This window comes from Lichenostomus cassidix, chromosome 3 (assembly GCF_008360975.1).
Source record: "Lichenostomus cassidix isolate B80296 chromosome 3, HeHo_3.0, whole genome shotgun sequence".
Lineage (NCBI taxonomy): Eukaryota > Metazoa > Chordata > Aves > Passeriformes > Meliphagidae > Lichenostomus > Lichenostomus cassidix.
This window is the reverse complement of record NC_139483.1, coordinates 67397983-67413674: the sequence shown is the minus strand read 5'-3', so window position 1 is coordinate 67413674 and position 15692 is coordinate 67397983. Positions and strand designations below refer to the sequence as shown.

Here is a 15692-nt window from a genome sequence, read left to right as displayed (position 1 = left end):
ATATTTTGAAAATAGGCATGACAGCACTCTAGCGTAGCTTGCTAGAGATGAATTGCTTTTTAACTTTTATTAGAAATGTCTTTCCTCAAATTTTTGTGAAGACATAATTTGAGATTTGATAAGATGTGGCTAGTAGTAAAAAAGTAATAACCATGAGTGTATTTATTATTTGTTAATTAAGATCAATCTTTTATTTGGGTTGCTTTACCAGACTGGAGTTCTCCGAACGAATTGTGTGGACTGTTTAGATCGAACTAACACAGCCCAATTTATGGTGGGGAAATGTGCTTTGGCCTACCAGCTGTATTCATTGGGATTGATTGATAAACCAAACTTACAATTTGATACAGATGCTGTAAGGTAAGATAGATTAATAGAATGTGTCATGGTTTTAACTTTTAATTTGAAGTCAAGAGATTATGGAGAATTATGTTAATATAGAAGGAAAGTACAGTTATTTCTACTGGAATGATTTAATGTTTATTCATCCAAGTTTAAAAAACTTCCATACTTGAAATCTTGGGGAAATCTGGTCATGCTGAAGTTTGCTCTTCTGGAAAAGTATGATTATCAGTCTTCTTAGAAGATAACAGCTTGACTTTATTATTTTTATGTGCCTAAAGAAAAGTGTTTTCCTTCAAAATAAATTTAAGAAAACCCCCAGCCCAGTCTTCTACACTTGTTTCAATTGCTTGAGGCAAAATGCTGACTAAAAGTGAAAACTGAAATAAATACAGCCTTCTATGGAGCATGCCAAACTGTATTTGTATAGAAGTACATCTTACCTTGCTGTCTCCTACATTTTCTTTGGAAAAATTTCATGGTTTTTGATTCATTGAAGAAGAGCTTTTCAGCAAAATCGTTCTTTCAGATCAAGTATCAGTGGTACCTGTACAAGCATCCTCAAACCCTTTATAAAAACCCAGCATTCATATTGAAATGCTTTGGAGGTCAGAGGGAACTAAGCTACTTAATTTGTAAATATGCTTCACAAATTAATGAAAGAATCTTTAAGGTGCTTTGTTTTTATTCCTTTAAACTGCTGTCATGAATGTGAAATTATGGCTTCATTGCTGGCTTGGACTAGTGGTTTGATAGTTTCAGAGTGTGGAGACCTAACTTGTATTCAGAAAACACAAGTAGTCAGGCTTCCACCCCTTTACTTGAGACATACCTTCAGCTCCACCTCTTTTTTGCCATTAATTTCCAGCACTTGCCTGGTGCCTGGAGCTGGCATGTGCTGCAGGAGCCACCTCGCCTGCAGCTTGCTGGTTCACTGTGCAAGTGGTGGCTCCTGGCCTCTGCCTGGTGGCTTGGGAGAGCACCTGCTGGCTGATTTTCTCAGTGTGCTAGCAGTGTCTCTCATCCACCATGTCCCAGCTGCTGGGAGCTGCACATTTACCTCTGGGAATAAATAATTTTTGCTGCCAATACCAATTGCTGTGCAGCCTTCTGGGGCTACTGGTCAAATAAAGGCAAACCAACCCACCAAAGCCAAAGAACCAAATGAGATTCTCATACATGGTGTCATGAACTCTGAACAATTTGTGTGGAAGCAAGTGGGTTTTGGGTTATTCCTTGGGGGGGGAGGGGTGTTGTCTGTTGTTTTAGGGTTTTTCTTTTGTTTTTTAAAGTTACTTAGCAGATGTTTCCTCCTAATTGATCTCATTGTACATGACTTTGGGCAGAAGATTTGCTGGACAGAAATCAATTTGCTGCTCAGATAACTGTTCTTCATCCAGAACATTTGAGAACTTCAGTCAGATGGTTGCTAGGTTACATATGCAATACTGTCCCTTTGTTGGAAACTTTCTTGGGGGAACGTTTTTGTTGTCTTGTTCTGGTGCATTTTTTATTTTATTTTATTTTGTTTTTTGTTTCCATCTTCCTTTTCACTCCTCAAGGATTTCTTTCTTCTACAGTATTACATGTAGATGCCTGAGTTACTTTGTCTCCCTATACTGATGTGAAACACATTCCCACAGGTTTAGTGATTGGGTTTGCTTTTTAGTTTTGGTGGGAGGTTGAGGTCTGTTTTGTTCGGTTTTGGGGTTTTTGCCTCTTCCAGTCTCTTTTAGCAAAATGTCATCCTTGTCATTGTCTTGCTCAGGCAAGGGCGTAGTCTCCATTTCTGAGAAGCACTTTTCAATCTGTTATCTTTCAGGCTGAGTACCATTTCCTTAAGATAGCCTTATTTTCTGAGGCTGTTGTCTGTTGTCACTGGTAGGAAGCTTCTTTAATTTTTGCTTTTTGGACTGCTCCCAGTTTGGATACTGTCAATTTCCTGATGACAGAGGAGTGTGTTGCTTTTCAGCCAGCTCTCCTTGTTCAAGTAAATTCTTAGCCAATTCTTTCTGCCTTCTACTTACATCAAGATTTTCCAGATCCAGTAAATGTTACCTGACTGCCATACACTTCTCTTACAAGTCATGTTTATTCATTTTGTACCTTTGAACCATCATTATTGTAACTGGGGAGATTTTTGGAAGTTTATGCTAGCTTCATTCCCAGTATATTTGACAGAAAAAGTAGCCTTGAGATACTGAAATTTCTATCCATTTTAATGTATTTAACATGCCTTGGTTAGTGAAGATACATTGTTTTCTCCCCATTAACTGGTAGGACATGTTAATCTTCCTGAATCTCCAGAATTGCATACTTTGTTGTCTAAACCTGTTCTCTTACATTAAAAAGTAATGAAAATCTCAAACTCTAAACCTTCTTAGTAATTATTATGTCTGAATAAAATTTCCACATATTTATCTGAATAAAAGAAAAGAAAATGCATTTGCAGAAAGACTTTATTGTATTTTCTCTTTAAAAATTCTATTCAGAAAATTGATCGATGACACATTTTGTTTTTCCTTCAGATTATTTGAAGAATTATATGAAGATCATGGAGACACACTTTCTCTTCAATATGGAGGCTCTCAGCTTGTCCACAGAGTAAAAACATATAGAAAGATTGCTCCATGGACTCAGCATTCCAAAGATATTATGCAAACGCTCTCAAGATATTATAGTAATGCTTTCTCAGGTAAATTTAATTTTAAGTGCTTTCTTTTAAGCCATTATTTAAAATGGCTTAAAAGCATCTTACCCGTGATGTTTCTATAATCTACACTATGATCTTATGACAGAGTTAATCTATACTATAATTTCCAAATAATTCAGTAACATCTCAAATAGGTATTCTGATTTGATGTCATTTATTTATCCTATGTTGGAGCATGCAGACTTTTATTTAGAAAATGCACACATGTAGCACTGCATCTGTCAGTGACATTTATAGATCAACAGAGAAGCAGGTAGGTGTTACAGAGTGTGAAAATGTTGGACAGAATGTCTTCAGCAAATATATGGAAACTGGTAAATCTAAACGTGAGTAGAAGGCTCCATGTGGAGTATTTCTTGTGATGTTTCTGAGGGCTCAAAGCAAAGCAAGCTGTAATGTATGTAATTGTTTTGCATGAATAGGAGCTACAGACCAAAAACCAAGGAAATAAGCTATTTTTTTCAGTTAAATTAGTCATAAAATATTAACTTACTCCTTTACTAGCTCATATCACTCATTAGTAGAACACTGAGTGTTCTACTTTCTTCTGGGCAACATTGCTAAGGGAAAACCTCTTTGAAAAATGCTGAGCCTTATCTTATGCAAAATAACCCCAAAAAAAGTGTGGTGTGTTTAGAAGTCCTGAAAAAGATCTAAAAGAATGATCAAAGGACAGTCTAAGACATGTCAGAAGGGCAAACACTGAGTGCTACTGTGTTATAAATATTGTATCAGTTCTCCATTATTTTTTTCACAGAAGTTGCATAGCTAGGAGTTTCCTCTTCCTAGTAGACTGCAATTATTTAGAGACTCTATGAAATTTAAAACAGCGAGTTGGACAACAACTAGAAATACTTCAGTGTTCTCTGAGTTCTTTGGCTGAAATTAATGCTTCTGTGTATATGAAATGTTGAGAGCACACCCTTCAGAGTAACTTTTCTGATTATAAATAACTTGTGTATCATTTGCCCAAACTAAATGGGAAATGGAGAACTTGTTTATTTCAGTGATATGGTCTCTTATTGTTTACCTTGGCAGTAAGGTCTGGCTTCATCAATTCTTGTGAGCCAAAGGTAGCACACTTGCAGTGTCACCTGTACTGTTACATAGGAGATGAAATCTCTGAAGATGTTCACTTTTATGCCAGCCACTGAAATGATTAGGTGGAAGCCTGAGCAAAGTTCTAGGTCCACATTTGGGGTTGTGGTCTGCTTGCAAGGATAGTCTTGATATGCACGTGTTCTAGTAATTAAATAATTTGTTCTAAAAAATATGTTATGAAAACAAGAAAAAATGTGGAATTTAAAAGAAGTCTAGCTTGTCATCTGAATGAACTTGTAGCAGAATACACAAACAGACATTAGTCTTTACTGTGGTCAATACTGTCTTTGAATGAAACTTTCTTAAAGGTGCTGCAGTTTACTTATGATTTTGGTTTCAGTTTACTTATGATTTTGGTATTTGGTCCCATTTGAGGCATATATTTTTGTTGCTTTATGCATTCCTTGCATTTGAAGATGACATCGTTGAAAAGTAGCATTCAATGTTGTATTTACTGCATTTTTAGTATGGCGTTTTAAAATACTTGTTTCAATGAAATTTAAAGGTTCACTGTCCAACACTGCCTATTCAGATGGCAACAGCTAGCTTGTTAATGTGACACATTGAGAGAGATAATTTTGTTCTTTAAGTTTTCTAAGAAGGCAAAGAAAAAGGAAACAGTTTTGTAACAAGATTCTGATTTGCTGTACTGCAGTTGTTCTTGTTACTATCCATCATATATCCTTTAAAATGCAAATAAAATCTGAGGGCTAGCCAGTTCAAGAGTCAGCATTTCGTTGTGTTTCTGACCTGAGAAGCTTTTTTTTAATGCTTAAATATTTTTCGTACCTGAATTAAACAGACTCAGAAAACTTTAGTGATTTGCTTGAAGTCATACAGTATATAAGACTCAGAGCAGGGTTACAAGTGGCATGCTATCACTGCCTCCTAAATAAATCACTAAATTACACAGGTATTGTTTGTCTATCATTAAAAATACATTAATCTAAAAATAATCTGTTATTATAAGAAAATATTTTCATCTGTTGACCTCAAAGCTTTTAGGATAATTACAACTAATTAAGTTGTACAGATGAGATAAAGTAAGACACATATAATTAATAATTTGGTGGAGCTTAAAATATGACAAGATCAATTGATGATTTAAACCATCAGCAAAAAAGTCCAAATTACTAAAAGGTGTTTGTGAAGTTTAATCATTTTACTATGTTTTGACAAGAAAACCCCAAAGAATTTATTATTTGTATATTTTGTTGGGAACTTGTGTTGTATAGCTACTATTTAATTTCATTAAATCATTCTTCAGTTATTTAGGCTGCAGTAAATTCACTAAGGTATGTCAGTGTCTGAATGGGCTTGAGCTGTGCAGTGCTCCTGGTGTTCAGTGTGCCTCTTGTCCAACAGATGCAGACAGGCAAGATTCTATCAATCTCTTTCTGGGAGTGTTCAAGCCTGCAGAAGGAAAGCCACATCTCTGGGAACTTCCCACTGATTTTTATTTGCATCACAAGAACACCCTCAGTCTTTCACAGACCAGGCAAAGGTATTTTGCTGTTTCATTTTTTGTTTTGTTTGGTATTGCTCTAATAAAGTCTGAAAAATACACATTGTTAATCAAATAATTAGGTCAGCCTGTCAAAAACTTGCTTACTGTTTCTTATGCTTATACAAAAGTTTAAAAAAACTACCTTAAAGGGATTACAAAAAAATGCTGAATGGTGGCGTTTCAAAGGATTTGCTTTAGTATGTTATTTTCCTGTTGTACTTAAAAAGAAATATAATTTCATATGGAATTCTCTCTTTCAGTGTAAAATGCTTCACTATTTTAGTGAAGTACAATTACTACAGTTTCACTAAGCAATATACAGGTGCATTCTTGATTGTCAGATTTCTTAATTGTTGAATTTGAGATTATTTGGTGAGGATAACATTTATTTTTCTATGTACTGCACGTAGTTTGCGGCTGTGCACACCAAGAAAGCCATGATTTCCTACCTTCCTTTCAGCCTATGTCTAGCCTGTTTGGAAGACTACTTTTCTTCATTTGCTTTCCACTGTAGTTGCATGGTAATACAAGAAGTAATAAAGTATAAAATTTTAAAAGTAATTTGAGTGGTTCACAAAGTGAAATGATTTTGCTGAAGACTATAAATACTATGTGTTAAAATCCATTTTAACAAAAAGGATAATACTCGCCTTGTCATCTAAATAATCTCTTACAATTTTTGTTGGTTTTACCTTTGTTCATTCTGTGAGCCTTGAAGCTCGTTATTACAAATGGTAGATCTGAATATCTGCATTTAGATTTTTGTCTGGGGAAAGCTGCAAGTGTTTAAACAGAGTGATCAGTCCCTGTTGGCCACTTACTCTGTTAGCCTGTCACAGCAGCTGGCACATGGCATGGCTCTTTCTAAATTTCAGTCCTCTTGTACTGTCTGAGGAGGCTTCTCTTGATGGTAGCCCATGTGAGCCATACAACCAAGTGCTATTTCAGGCATACATTAAACATGCAATATTCATTTTCTTGACTACTCGTTCTGAACATTATTGCATGTCTAAAATTAATTCAGCTGATACATTGCAAATATGCAAATGTTCTAGTGTCCCTTTCTGTTATTCTATTAAAACAGCTGTCTCTTATTTGTCACAGATACTGTTCTCAAATGAGGTGGAATATTGAAAAAAAAAGTTGGTACTCTTTGTTTACTTGTTAGTTTTACCTTTAATTCTAGCCAGAATTTCTTCTGAGCAGTTAAAATATACAATCAAGATGTTTAATAATGTGAACAAAATGACACCTCCATGTAATAACTAGGTGAAATAAATACATTAAAAAAGCTTCTCCAAGTAATTTTTGTTTCTATACCAAACAATTGGACAAGTTCTTCATGTAACTTTTTCCTGCCTGTGTAGTGCCTCTTTTGGATTCCTTGGGCACAGCAGCAAAAGAAATAATGACACTCATAATGAAATCAAGGATATAGGAGAAGGAAGATGATGTTTCCTGCCGTTGAAACTTCTTTTGACTGTCTGTGCTTTTCCTATATTGTATTTGCCTCCTCATCAGGAGAAAAATATTTAATAAGGTTCATATCTTACTTCTGTATAATTTATGATTCACTTGAAAGGACGGTGAATATGGGAAAGGAGACTTTGTGTTGCCATGTTACTTACCATTTATGCAAGCAATAAAACTGGGTGCGTCTGCATAGTTTCTGAAGGCACTGGAGAAAATACCTTACTAGCATGGCCTGGTACAGGACTTTGAGAAGAGGCAGTACCATCAGCATAACTCATTCCTTACTGTCTAGGATATACACAGTTCTTGGAACCGAAATGTGTTTTCCTGCCTGTTCTGTACCGTCTCCTAAATCTCACTAACAAGTGTATCCCTGGCCATGGGAATATACACATTGTGTCTGCTCCAGATGGCTACATTGACAGGAGTGGGAGATAACCACATTAATACTCTGATTACAGCCCCCACAGTATTGTGAATGCACACGTATTTGGAATAAAAATCAATGAAGACAATTGTGTCTTCGTTCCATGTAATGAAATAGAAGAAACTACCAGAATAATTTAGAGAAGTATAAAGTATATTTGAGTATTAAAGTATATTTGAGAAGAGATACTAAAAATGTGTAAACATGAATGAAAGATAAAACATGTTTTGTTTTGTGAATGCTGCTTGACTTCCTTTGTTGTTGTACAGAAATCCTGAATAAGCTTCCTGCAGGGGTTGTGCCAACAACTCTCAGACTTATGACAGCTGCTACATCAAAATGTATTTCTTTGTGTAGAAGTCAGCTGCTTTGACAATCATCTGATTTTATTATCATTGACCTTCATTCTTTGATACCTTTTTCCTAAATTTTGGGATCTAAATAACAAATGAGAGGGGATGCTCTCACTCAGTTCCTCCCACCCTCTAAAGACAGCAATAACAGAAATACATAAATGCTTTTGATATGTACTGAGATTTTAATTTTCAGTGCTGTAGAGGTAAGGCACCTGAAATGTATTTTTTCAATGAACAAAGCCACTCTTCTGTCCATACCTGTATAAAGCTTCATGTGTTTAAATTTCCTGATGTGAGAGAAAAGTAGTTGGATAGGGGCCTGTTTAAATCCTCCATCCAATTCAGCAATGTTTGCAGAAGTGACAGTGTATTGGTGGGTGAATGTTACGTGCAAACTGGATGTGCTGGATACAAGATCCAGTCTCCTGTATCAATTGTGTTTCTGTTTTCTTTGTACAGCTATACTTACTGGTGGACCGCAGGTGTGCTAAAGCATTTACCTCTTCCTTTTGATGAAGGTAGGACCTATGTTTGCTCCTTGCCTTGCAGAGTATCTTTAAAAAGAAGTTTTAGTCACAAATGCTTTTTAACTGCTTTAGATCCCAAATCTGAAAAAAAAGGTGTTTCCGTAATGATTGCTAAATACTTTTATTCTCCACCCTGCAATGAGATATGATTTTTCAACTGCAAATTGCAAGAGCTACCTAAGTCGCTAAGACTTGACCTTCATATGTTTATGAGCCAAGGCACACTTAATTATTTTTTCCTTTTTTTTTTCTTGTGTATTAGCAGGTATTTATAGTCTGTGCTGGTGGTTCTATTCCTGTTGCAGATGACACAATATAGCTAGTGTGTCTTATTTCTCTGGGGTACTGTGGAGCATGTTTTATTAGGAATTGTCATGATGAAGTGAAATCAAATTATGGTGGTTGATAATGCATATTTATTAAAGATGTGCAATGCATCTTCTTCATGTCATATTTCCTTGTCTCAGAGGGGATATGAGTGTAGGAAAAAAATGTCTTGTATGGTGGCTAGGTGAGCAGACAACTGTTTATAGATTTGTTTAGATTTTTGCAAGAGTCAGTAATTTCTAGTAAAATTTTTTTTTTCCTCCTCAGTGACGTGTGCTGAAAACAGACGCAAGTTGACAGTGAAAAAATTCCACAAATATGAAGAGGAAATTGATATCCACAATGAGTTTTTTAGGCCATATGAGCTGAGCAGTTTTGATGAGACTTTCTGCTTGGCAATGACCAATTCTACACGGTATATTGGGATGTTTTGTGGCTCTAAATCCTTGACTGGAAGTTGATTTGGTGTGAATTAAATGCGCATTTGATCTATTTGGTTAAATATGTGTAACTTCAAATTTAGCATCACAATGCTACGTGGAAATGTTACTCTAACAAAAAAGTCTGTTAAAATAACACTCAAATTTCCAATTATTTCTCATTATGGAGTGCCTAATGCCTGGGCATTTGATGGCTGAGAGATGAACTTTTCTCTGTGGACTCAGATCACAGAAGCTACTTTCAACACAATTGTTTTCTTGATGTTCTGCTCTTGTTTTGCAGATGTTTTCTTCAGTTCATCCGGTTCTCACAGCTGGCCAGACATTTTCAGATTTTTTTGTTGGCAGCAATCAGCTGGATATTCTGAGCATAATCTGAATCATGGTTTAGCTAAAGATTTCCAGGCAGATTATGTTTCATGTAGCTGTTTGACCCAATTTGATTGTTGGCAGCATTTTGAAAACAATGTACAAAGCCCTGAGTTACAGAGCTTCTACAGCACAGGAAAGGAGCACAATGTTTTAGCATCTTTGGCAAGTGGTAATACTTGCAGCTGTTTTATGGGACTAAATAATGCAACTGAAAGCTTTTTAAATACCTAAGTTATATATACATCAACTTGTAATGATAAATTTAGAACTTGTTATCTCTTTTTATGATTTTTTTTTTAATTCACAGAGAGATGTTTGAGGTGGTTCTTCCAGAAAATTTAAAAATTTTATGTGTTGAACTTTGTCGATGAACACTTTTTTCTTTCTATTTTGGCAGAGATTTTATGCCTAAGAATGTGGGAATTGATCCAAGTCCTTTTACTGTTCGTAAACCTGATGAAACTGGAAAATCTGTGTTGGGGTAAGTCTGAAATCAGAAATTTTGTTCTGGTTTAATAGTAATGGAATTGTAATGAAAATACGTAAACTGTATGTGTGTGTCTGTGTAGCATATCCTGTGTTACATGGGAAATAAAAAATTCATTGGTGTTACACTGTAGAATTGTACACTTTGAAAATCACATCTAATTTGAGATTTTTATTTGACACTAGGAATTTGTAATTCAGACTTGTATAATATTTCTGTTTTCTCTTATTCCTCTAAATGAAATTCATGAGAAGATTTTATCTATAATATACAGAAGTTATTAAAATTTTATTATCTCTTCATCCTAGTGGCAACTCTGTTCTCTATTGGAGTTGACAGCAGTGCATATTTTCTTGTCTTTAAAAAAATGATACATTTTTCATAAACAAAACGTATCCTAAAGCAGCAATAAATGCCAATTTCAGCATAGTCTTTGATAAAAAATGTTATTAAAATATTTATGGATAAAATTATATAAAACAATCCAGCAACAGTTACTGCAACAAATGAATGCTTCATTTAGCAGCTTTTGCATCCTGGACCTGCTTTGTCAGTCTATTTATTCCACTGCTGTGTTGATCTGCTGTGTCACATAAGGGCTACGCAGAATCTTCCTGAATTCATTCTCACATAAAGGAAACTTTTTGTCAGTAGTGACTAAACCCATGCTGTCACAACATTATAACTTCCTCTGAAAACTTGCCATTCTGTTAACCACTAGAAGATTTGGTTGTCTCATTGCTCTGATCCTGAGGGTCTCATTATCAATAAATGTTGAGAGTAGGCTATGCTTATCACCAGTAGAATCTCATTTCATGCTATTGTTGTTCCCTGGGAATAAACAGGAAGACTGTTTAACTGTTACACAGTTTATCTCTGCTAAGAATTGTGGGTTTATGAATATTTTGTGGATAAGCTTTATTCTTCTGCTTTGGTATAATTTCAGATTTTGGGCAAACTGATTTGTTTCCAGATACTCCATTAAATACTTGGCCATTATATAATTTTCTCAGGCACTTTTATTCAAGCGCTTCACTGATTTTTAGGGATTGATGGGAGACAGAGAATCAGCTCCATCAAAGCCACATTCCAGGACTCCCTGTTTATCACTTATAAGGCTTCTCCTTCATTGACTGTATACTAGGGTAAAAGATGGCTTCACTCTTCCACCTCACCTATATTTAGCTTTGCAAAAGGTGGTACTTTTGCCTTGCACATTTGTCATCATCTTTTGATCTATGACATTTCTGAAGGATTTGGTGATCTCTTTTTGTCTGTAAGTGTTCGGGTCCCGAGGACACTTAGATCTTTGCTGGGTTCATGTTGGGAGTGGTGTGAGGATAACACTCTTACCAGTGTTTGGCTACTTGCTCCATTTCTCATCTTTCAGAAAGGACTGCTTTTCCTGGGACTTTCACCTCATTTAGAAAAGTAAGGGGAAAACCCCTTAATTTTCTGTAAAAAAGAATGCTTATCTCTTCATAACTTTCTGTAAATTTCAGTCTAAGGAAATGTCAGGTTCCACTGAGTCAGAAATCAAACTCACCCATGGTGTTATTTTCCCCAAGGCATTTGTTCCAACTCTAAGATTTTTTTCTGATGTCCTTGGGGGTAGGGTATGCTCTCAGATCAGAATCTTTGGAAGGACTCTCCTACTTGTTTATATGTGTTCCTTGAGCATATGAAGTGTAGCTAATTCAGTACAGGGATAAACTGCAGTGTGAGTTTGACTTCAAGAGGCACCAACAGTCATGGTGTGCTCCACTAGGGCTCAAGTGATGCTGATGAGAGCACTAGACCTGCATCTCCAAAAAGCATTTGCATCAATCTACGTGCTGTTTTCACAGCCTCTTAGCATGCTGTCTTCCTTTAGAGTGAGTCACACAGTGTCAGTGATGCATGGGACAGTCACTGCAGCAAGGAAGAGATGTTCCTTCACTGTTTCCAGGGATTTGTCTGTAAACTGTCTGTTCATTAGTTAATGAGTATTCATTAACTGCCCTCCCTGAAAGACTGTGACAGTGTGTCTGAGAGGAAACTGTAATTAAATACCCTTCTGTGGCCTCTAGGAGGGGATACAGAGGACATATGGCTGGTATAATTTCTGATGGGTAGAGAAATGTATACCTTTCAGAGTGTGTACAGTTAAATTCAGTGCTAGCCTCTTACATAGAGATGCTGTATCTTGTAGGCTTCTTACAAATAAGGCACCTCTTTATACTGACTAGAATTTCTTGTGTGGAAAATATGTAAAGAAATGTTGCTGATTAAAGAACTGAATTGGCGGGAGAGGTATGGAAAGTAAAGGAAAAAAAGTGACATTACCATTAAGATTTGGAAACAAGATTAAGAAAACTATTGGAGTGAATATCATTATTAATCAGAAAGTGAAACTTTTTCCAAGATCAAAACCAAAGATGTTATGTCTCAATTAATTTTTATTCCTTTTCATTTATTCAGTTGTGGAGAGGGATTTAAGTAAAGAATCAGAGAGTTGGTGGAGAAAAGCTGACATAATCCTTCGGGCTTTCCTTAAATGCTCTGGAATAGAAAAGATTGAGGAAGGGAAATCAATTGGGGATTTTAAAAGATGAGCAAGAAATTGCCCCAGAGGTTAAAACTTATTTCCCCAGAAAGGTTGTAACCAAGATTGAAATTTTAAATATTCATTGCTAGTATCTTGCTGATTTCATAAATACACACTGCCTTTCCTAATAGGAACAAAAATAATAGAGAAGAAACTGTGCTGCAGCGCAAAACAGCTGCTAGTGCTCCTCCACCCCCAAGTGAGGAAGCAGTGTCAAGTAGCTCTGAAGATGATTCTGGGACAGATAAAGAAGATGAAGGTGCTGTTTCTCAACGTTCAACTCCAGTAAAGGTGACTGATACAGGAGACAATACAAAAATCACAGAGGTAAGAAATTACTGTGTTAGGCAAGAAGGCTTAAAATTCACATTCCCTTAAAAAGATGTTACAGAACAGTCAGATGTAAAGCACAGAGAAATTTAGTGAAAAAGGTCTCCAGTTTAATTTTTTTGTGTAGACATTAGCACAACTGGAGCACAACTAATTATAAACCTGCTCTGTTCTTCTTGTTGTATAATAGTGAAACACAAAGAAAATAGCCTTAAAAAAAGGAAAATTACTATTAGAAACCTATGGCATTTGAAACGTACTCAGGTACATAAAGCCTAATATGCATCTATAGTAGTGTGTTAATTCAGAGCAGTAGTGCACCTCTGATCATTGTCCCTTACCATGCTCTGGCAGATGTCATGAGGGGGCCTTGAAGCATGAAAATGAGATTCCTTTTCTCCAGGAATGTACTTGATCTACCTCCTTAATCAACATTTAGTGCATGGGAGTTAATCTGGAGCAAATCCCCTGAAAGACATGTAGTATGAACCTGAGGTCCTGAGAGCCACCTCTTGGAATTACAAGGCACTTCCTTTTGGACAATTCCACTTACTTGGGCTGATTAACTGTCAATTAATGTTCATTCTGTCAAATTCTCAACCTGATTTATGTGAACAGTTTTAAATTGCTGATTCGTAATTATGTGGTCTGGCATTTAAAAAAAAAATTAACTAACTTCAAAAACGTGCATGATAATGTTATCACATAGGTCTTGTGCTATTACTGATACTAAGGTTGAAAATAATGGCATAAATTGCATTTGCCCAGTCAGGTGGAAAGAATGTATATTCTCAGTTTTGGGCTATTAATCTTTTTTTTGCTAGCATAACTCCCATTTTATTGGAATCCCTTGGGTGCTAATTTAATGAAAATATTGAGTTGTATAAAGAATTATGGAAGTATCTATTTTATTAGTTCATGTAATACTTCTTCAAATCCTTTCTTGTAGATATCCATTTTGGATACCATTGAAAATTTCTTAGCAAAAGGTTATGCTAATAGAGACTGTAGAAATTTGGAAAATAGCTATGTTGTCTGGGGGGGTTGATTTTTTTAAAGTCACTGCTAATTTAAATGGTTATAGTGTTGTGCATGTTATCACTTCTGAAGAAAATTGAATATTTATGACCTTAGCATAAAATGTAGTGCCTTATAGGCAACAGACAATTAAACTGCCTCTTTTTTTTTTTTTTTGTCCATGATTCAGATTTGATTCTATTCAGTCTTTAGCCTAGGGTTGTGTGTTCTCAGATAATGGATTTTCATCCTTCAGGAATACAGTAGTGTCTTGTTCCTAAGCCAGTACAAGTGCATTTATTTATTTGTGTTTATGCAAGGTACTTTATCTGAAAGTTTTCCATTATCTCTGAATAACAAAGTACCTGTTCTTCAGCAAATCAAATTGTTTCTAGATCTTTTTTAACAGAAATCCAACTTGAAATTTTATTCTTGATTCATTCTATTGCACAATTTATCTCACATCAGTTTTTCCTTCTGTTTTGAATACACTTCAGTAGTCAGAACTAAGATATCTTTTCTAGATTTTTAACATACTTAAGTGAAAGATGCATGTAAACACAAGGTATGATTTGAAATATTACCGAATTTCAATTGCTTAAAATTGGGTGAGCTATTCTGACTTTTTAGTAATGCATATGAATAAATGCGTTCCAATTTATTAGCACCTTTTCAGGCGTTGAATTTTAGTCATAATTAGCATTGTTAGTTCATGCCATTCCTTCTTGTCTGCAGAACCCAAAAAGTTAGTTCCTTTCTGTTCACGTCTCTGAGAAGTTAATAAAAATGCTTTTATACTTCTGGTCAGGACATACCTTTCTGAAGTTCATTGACTTTGAATCTTGTTGAACTAAGAGAAAACTGTCTTTATATCTGACTCACAGTCATATGTGTCTTGTCAGAAAACCCCCCTCAGTTTAGCACTGAATCATTAGAGGTAGTTAGTGAACTATTGCATGTGCATTGGTTCCTTGTTATAGTTGACTGACATGATTGCATAATGTATAAAATAAAAATAGTTTCGTTCAACCTGAGGTTTGTAATTATTGCAGAATTGACAGTAGGAAATATGAAAGCAAATGTGGGAGCATGTTCTGAACGAATATAATTTATTCTATATTAAGTTTCATCAAAGAACAGAATTTAATAACTACACCATTATGTTCTATGAATATCATTTATTCTCCTAATATGCTGTTTTATCTGATGGTATCTTTCAAGAATTCTTTACTTGTTGAATAAATATGTTGATTAATATTTTTAATAAATTATTTTCTTAAAAACATATGTGCCAGCTAAGATTGCTGGGGATGTGAGAAATCTGTTTGGTTTTGTCTGCACTTTTGAAATTATATTTTGGTTTGTAAAGAAGCTCTTTCATAGGAGCAAACTTTCTTTCAATGTTGTTATGGTATTCTTAGTCTGAATCTTTCTTATGTTCCAGAATGTAGTGCAATCAACAAAAGATGTGTATGGAGTCAATCTTTCAGATATCCCTTCAGAAGATGATCTTGCAATATATGCAAGGTGAGATAAATTTCCAATGGTAATTGGTAAAAGATAATTTAATCTAATTAAATGTGGTTTATCAAAGTGCTTTCTTTGATTAAACTTATTTAAATTATAAATTTTAGAGAAATTTGGATATATATACTATCTTTTTTCAAAATCAAAGTGTTTTCATGT

At 35.2% G+C, this 15692-nt stretch overlaps 1 protein-coding gene across 1 annotated transcript in view; it reads left to right on the top strand.

Annotated features, from left to right (window-relative positions):
- The window catches only part of FIG4 (FIG4 phosphoinositide 5-phosphatase), a 52304-nt gene that overhangs the window by 26162 nt on the left and 10450 nt on the right, over positions 1-15692 (top strand). Inside the window, exons 14-21 of the mRNA XM_085056187.1 lie at positions 212-360; positions 2871-3037; positions 5522-5660; positions 8379-8437; positions 9041-9188; positions 9983-10066; positions 12791-12986; positions 15451-15533. Of these exons, the coding sequence (XP_084912313.1) occupies positions 212-360; positions 2871-3037; positions 5522-5660; positions 8379-8437; positions 9041-9188; positions 9983-10066; positions 12791-12986; positions 15451-15533 (1025 nt within the window). The remainder of the gene's footprint in view (positions 1-211; positions 361-2870; positions 3038-5521; positions 5661-8378; positions 8438-9040; positions 9189-9982; positions 10067-12790; positions 12987-15450; positions 15534-15692) is intronic.